At 28.5% G+C, this 6,766-nt stretch overlaps 1 protein-coding gene across 1 annotated transcript; it reads left to right on the forward strand.

Annotated features, from left to right (window-relative positions):
• Positions 1-3,047: 3,047 nt before the first annotated feature.
• On the forward strand, positions 3,048-4,496 carry EIN_270800 (hypothetical protein; the record flags this gene model as incomplete). The annotated part of the gene is made up of 1 exon (XM_004256568.1): positions 3,048-4,496. The coding sequence occupies one exon, from the start codon at positions 3,048-3,050 to the stop codon at positions 4,494-4,496; it is 1,449 nt and encodes a 482-aa protein (XP_004256616.1).
• Positions 4,497-6,766: the final 2,270 nt, after the last annotated feature.

Below are 6,766 nucleotides of genomic sequence, written 5' to 3' on the forward strand. Positions count from 1 at the left end.
ATTTATTTGATTACTTAATTTTTTAATGTTAATAATTGTTTAAATAATTAATAAAATGAAAAACACCAAAACAAATTTATATTTGAATTAGCATCCATATTTTTCTCAGCATCTCACTTTTTCGCTTGACTGTAATTTAAAAATTATCGATATTTAACAATTAAAAAAGTTTAAATATAAACACATTCAAATTATTGACAATAAATACATAATATTATTGAAACTCATTGTTACAACTTTGTTATTTATTTAAACGTTGTTTATTCTATTTTTCAAAGATTCATAAATATGACAATTTATATACTCAAAAAAGCTCACGCAACAAGAAACATTTTTTGTTATTGAGGAATGTATTTTGTTATTTGTAATTTCCATATTATAACAATTTAAATTTCAAATTCAATTGAATTTAATATTTTTTGTTTTTAAATCGAAAAAAAATTGTTTTATCAAAACACCAGCAAAAAACAATCCAAAAAAGAGAACAGTAGGGGTGAGTACCAACTAAAAAAAGAAAATGGTAGGTTTCAAATTGAGTCGGTGTATTTGAATATGTGGAATGTAGGAGATGGTGACTAAGTTAACACAGAGTAAAAAAGCGAACAAAAGAAAATTAGTTGACTGTATTAAACTTGTTTTTTGCGATGAGTATGATAAGTATAAAAAAATAAAACAACAAACCAATGCTGGGTTTAAGTGTTTGAAACCTTTTTTCAGTTCCTTAAAACCTTCATTAATCTGAACCTCACCACTTATTTATCCAATGCCAACGGACCTGTTTCCGTTCCATGTTTTTGATATGACAATGGCATGTTGGTCGGATTTATCGGCCCATTTATGGAATTTCGACTAGTTACAGTAAAAGATAAAAACTGTCGAGATTCTAGTCACATTGGATTTCATTATTTCGAAGTACATCCCAATCTATGATTTTTGAACATCAACACGAGGCATTTCCATGGCTTTTCGTTGAGCAGTCTGAACACATTCTTTTCTCTCTACAAAGTTATACAAGTCCCTGACACTGATGTTGACTCTTGATAACTCGCCGACTATAAACACCATCAACTGCGCGTAAGTCGCTGGTCGCCTCAATTCTTTACTTTCTTTGATGTAGTTAACGAGGCGTCTTTTTTGTTTACAGAAAAACATCTCTTCGCCCTGAATTGCCCGGCCTTTCTTCGATCCTTTTCATCTGCATCAACAAGACATAATAAGGTAATGATGTAGTCACACTTCCCAAAAATTTGACATATTTAATACCACACTTGGCTCCCATGTATTCCCTAAATCTAAACATCCGAGTTCTTCGATTTTTCGCTATTTTGTTTCTTTCAAGTTTCTGGAATCTCAGAATGTTGTTTATGATTTCTTTAAACTTGTCTTCGAACCTGGCTTCCAAAAGATGGTCGTAATAACTATCGCAGTCAAATTTATCGTTGGTGATTCTGTCGACAACTTGCTTGTCGTTGTTTAATTATACTCTGATTTCCTCCATTTCCACTGATGATTTGGAAAAAACCTTCTTCAATATTTTCTTCTTGTTGATAGTGTTCAATGTTTTTTTGGGTCAAGTAGTTTATAACTTTTTCATCGTTAGCGGCCTAAGATTTAACATGAAATTTAAACGGTTTTCATTGGTACCTCAACACGAAGTATTCTGTTTATAATTTGCATTCCCAGAATTAAATTGTTGTCATGTTCCAAAATCGACAGGAGCCGTTCGAACCCAGCCCATTGGAACAGACAAGTCTTGATGTTTTTAAGCATAATATGTTGTGTTTATTTGTGTTCATTGATGTTCATCATCTTCTTCAAGCTCTTTGTCATTGTTTTCAGTTTTTCTAATATTTTCACATAAGAGTCGTATTAACATTAAAATGTTCGCATTAATGTCTCGATGTTTGTGATTGAATATTTGAGCAGGTTTTTCTGGTTAAAATTACATAATTCACGTTTGTTCTCAAGTTCTAGTACACAGTAAGAAGATTTTTGTGAAAAAAATCAAGATTTTCAACAATATCATTGACATCTTGCTGTGAACAGAGAGCATCAACTAAATTTAAAAACAAATCTTCTCTAAAATACATACACAGGAAAATTTTTTTGAGTTCCATTTTTTTTATTTTTTTAGTTGGAAAAATGATTTTGTTCACCTTCTCCTTTCATTTTTCGAGTTTATTTTTCTTCAAGATTGAAACTGTTTTTTCCCAAAAAATTGTGTTATTTGCGAGATTATTTCTTGCTTTTATTTAAAATCATTTGAAAGGCTATGAAATTGTTTTTTTATGAACAAAGAGATTTGTTTCCAAAAAGAGGTAAAGAAAAAAAACAAAATTGCCGACACTCCATTTTTAGTCGAACCTTCTTCAAATAAGACCGAAGAAACAAAAATTGAGTAAATAACAACGTTGTATTGTGTACTCTTACCATAAAACTACTGAAAGCTAACTCTATCAATTTGTTATGTTTTTTAAAATTATTTAAATTGTTTATCTAAGTGTATTTAAATTTCATAATTCCATAATATTTTAAGTGAATTAAACCCAAATTATACTGTATATGAAGAAAATTTTAAGTTCATTGTTAAGTTCATTAGAAATATTAATTTCATTAAAATTGTGATATTTTGAATGGTGTTGGCATTTAAAAACCAATTCAAATATCTTTGAAACATTTATTTATGTTGTTTTGTTTCTTGTTACCACTTCTTTCTTTTTCAGTATCTACCCATTGTGCTGTGTTTGATAAAGATATTTGTCTCTCGTGTTCTAAAGATTATCATTTAGATTCATCAAATATATGTATTTCTGATGTTGAAAATCACTGTTTACGTGTTAATACAGAAGGAAAATGTTATACTTGTAACATGGGTTATGTTCTTGAACCGATAAATGGCACGTGTTCTATTGGTGACGATTATTGCCAATTACACAGTTACGGGATTACAACTACTTGTTCGTTTTGTAATCTCCAGACCACTTTAATTGATTCTAATAAATGTGTGAATTGCTCTTCTTATGGAAATTCTGGGTGTAAAGTGGCATATGGATCATGTAACAAATGTACCACTTGTTATGATGGGTATTACCTTGATAACTTCAGATGTTACAGATTGCCAAATTGTGAAAAAAAACGACGATAAAAATTGTTATACTTGTATTAGTGGGTATTATCCCGATAACGAAGGAAAGTGTCAAAAAGGTACGATCCGTCATTGTTCAAATTATATAAATAAAAATTTGTGCGTTAGATGTTTGGAAGGAATGAAAGTTGTTGGAACACAATGTGTAAAGATCAATGGATGCCTCATTTCTTATGCAAAAACATGTGAAAAGTGTGAACCAGGAATGTCTTTAAATAACTCTGAATGTCAACCATGTGCCTCAGACAAGTGTATTGAATGTAAAAATCCATCTATTTGCTCAAAATGTTTAAAGGGATATACCATCACTACTAATGGAGGATGCAAGAAGTGTGAAGAAATACAAAACTGTATAAGTTGTGCAAACGACAAGGAAGAATGGTGCACTTCCTGTTCAGATAATTATAGGCTTGTTGATAATCAGTGTCATCAAAAAATAGAGGGGTGCTATCGTTACAACGATAATCCAAAAGCGTGTGATATATGTTCAAATGGATACACATTAAATAATGGAACATGTATAAAATGCACAAGTGGGTGTTATTCATGTGATTCTAATGGTCAAAACTGTTTATCGTGTTTTTATGGATACACCTTAAATGGGACAACTTGTATAAAATGCACAGATCATTGTGGTGAATGTTTGAACGATTTGTCGAAGTGCTTTTATTGTTCAATGGGTTACTATTTAAGTAATAATTCTTGTGTTGATTGTGAAGAAACAGGCTGTCCAAATCTTGATACAGACACATGTAACAAGTGTTCCTCGATATGTTTTCTCGGAGTAAACTCAATTCTTTGCAAACATGAAGCTTGTACTGTTTATAATGAAAGCCTTAACATCTGCACTGAATGTCAAAACAATTATTTCCTCGATGAAGATTATTCGTGTAAAAAATGCGACTATTCTTGTAATTATTATGGTGGGTGTGTTGGTGATAAATATACGTGTTTACGGTCTAAAAACAAAATTAATAATTGTATTCTTGGAACTGTTGATGGTAAATGCAAAGTTTGTGAATATCGATACACCCTTTCTGAAGACAAAACAAGTTGTGATAAGATTGGATATTGCCGATTTCGTGATGATGATGGAAATTGTATGGAGTGTTACATTAAGTTATATGACACTTTAGACTATTATTATACACCAAACAAAAAAGGAGAATGTTATATTGGTATGGATTATATTATTGATTATTCTGATAATGAAGAAACGTCTATCGATAAGTCAGATTATTCTAATAATGAAGAAACTTCTTTTGATAAGTCAAATTATTCAAATAATCCCAATGAAACAATAAACGTTTACATCGCTTTTCTTATTTTGGTTATTTTGGTCTTAATTTAGTTCAATTTAATCTTTCAGTTTTGGTATATTTTCTAAAAAATCTGTGTTTATACAGGGTCTATCAAGTGACAAATATGTTTTTTTTTGTTATTTGCCAAGTCACCAAAGTGGCATTGAATTTATGTTCACTTAGTTCTTTTGGATCTAGCGGCGAGCTTAAAGCCGACTTTTGTAAATGAAAAAACTTAGAAATAGATAGTTATTTGAATCAATACTAAGCCAATTAATGGGAAAACAAGCCAATTCAATTCTTAAATATCGGTTTATATTTTATTACTGCTGTGATTGCCATAATTAACACAATAATTGTGACAAATGCAACACTGTTTTACACATCAACCCGATAGTTACAAATAACATTTTAATAACACAAATAATAATGAAATAACAATCTATTAAATAATTGTATTTTTATTATAATATGTAATAAAATAAACCTATTCAACTTAATAATAAACCAATAAACCAATAAACCAATAATTAAAACTGCTATAAAACAACTAATAATAATAGAGAAATGTATATTATCATATTTATATTTAACGTTATTAACTAATTATATATATTATAAAACTATATTAAATAATAATAATAATACAAACTCAAAAACTCAAATATATCTGTTAATTATAAAAAATACTATATAACAAATAATATCAATACTATATTTTTAAACTATACAAATCTAAACAATGTATTAATAATTAATTAAATTGTTTAGTACATGATTTATATTTATAACTATAAACTTATAGTTTAAATAATTATATATTTATTATTATTGTGTAATGAACATTTAAATATTAGGATAGCTATGTCTAATAAATCGGGCATTTTATTTAGAAACATTTATTAATCAAAAGCAGTTATAGGACAAAAAAATAAATTACTCTCAATAAAAATAATCAACTAAAACTATATATTAAAATATCAATAAAAATAGTTAAAAGACACACATTTTGAAATATAGTTTATTTACCCAAAATGATAGGTAATAAATACATTATTTAGCGGGATCTATATCATTAAAATAACACAAATACAAATACTAAAAAATAACAATCTAAAAAACAAAATTTCTAAAACATTAACATTCTTTAAAATGGCAATTTAAAAAAACTATTTGAATTTCAAAATAGAATTTATTTTAAAGACTTTTCAAAAACAACCAAATATAACAAATAACAACACACAAAAATTATCCAACTATAACAAATAAATCAAAACAGGTTCAAATTTACAATAATAATTGTCAAAACGTGATACATACAACACAAATTATAACACAATCAACTTCGCCATGAAACAAAACAAAAAATAATAATGTTTTTTTCACGCGAAAAAAATTAAAATGTTCATGAGTAAAATTATTTCAGTTTTTTTTAACATCAATTTTGTATAGATTTGAAATGTTTTGTTTTTTTTTGATTGCAACAAACCGATTTGACAAAAAAAACAAAAACATCAAATTATATTGTTTAGTTTATAGTAAAATTTACTAAAATTGAAACTATATATTTTATAAAAAATTCTAATACTCTCACTATATAAATTGAATTAAATAAATTATACTATTATAATTATAAACAATTAAATAATAAACTAATACATTAAAATGATTTAGCTTCGTGATACAAGTTTATATATTCATTGGGTATAGTTGTTTTGTTAGCCTTGTCGTGTTTTGTTTGAGTTCATTCTTGCATCCACCATCCTGTCTTTAAAAACTGATTCACCCTATTCCAATTAATGTTGTCTAGGAACCTTTCTCCCTTCGATCCTTGAATTTTTTTTCTTCTAGATATCTCCTACTTCCACCAAGATCTGTACTCAAGTTTGTTTCAATAGAAATTACTACTCTACCTTTATCACTCATGTGTTCTTGACACCGTGCATTTCCTTACTCCTCGTGTGCCTCAGCCTCCACAAGGATACAATATCATTTTCTCTCATCATAATACCTTCCATTTTCAAGGCTTATCCATTCGATAGGTGAGTTGTTACACACTTCTTAGCGATTTCCAACTTCCATGGCCATCTTCCTATTGTCAATATGAATGAACACCTTTTATGGTTCTCCTCATGCAAGACTTGGATACTTTATCTGTATGTTCGGTTCATCCCGCTTCGCTAGTCCTGCTAACCAGACTTGGCCGATTTGAAGTCCACATATGCTCACTCCTAATAAATGTTTATCGTTTAGAATATCTCGGCTATTCATAGTTTGTTAGAATTATCAAAATAAAACTCTCCATTGTGTTCAATCATTA

This window comes from Entamoeba invadens, assembly GCF_000330505.1.
Source record: "Entamoeba invadens IP1 unplaced genomic scaffold scaff_1105074724503, whole genome shotgun sequence".
NCBI lineage: Eukaryota > Evosea > Mastigamoebida > Endamoebidae > Entamoeba > Entamoeba invadens.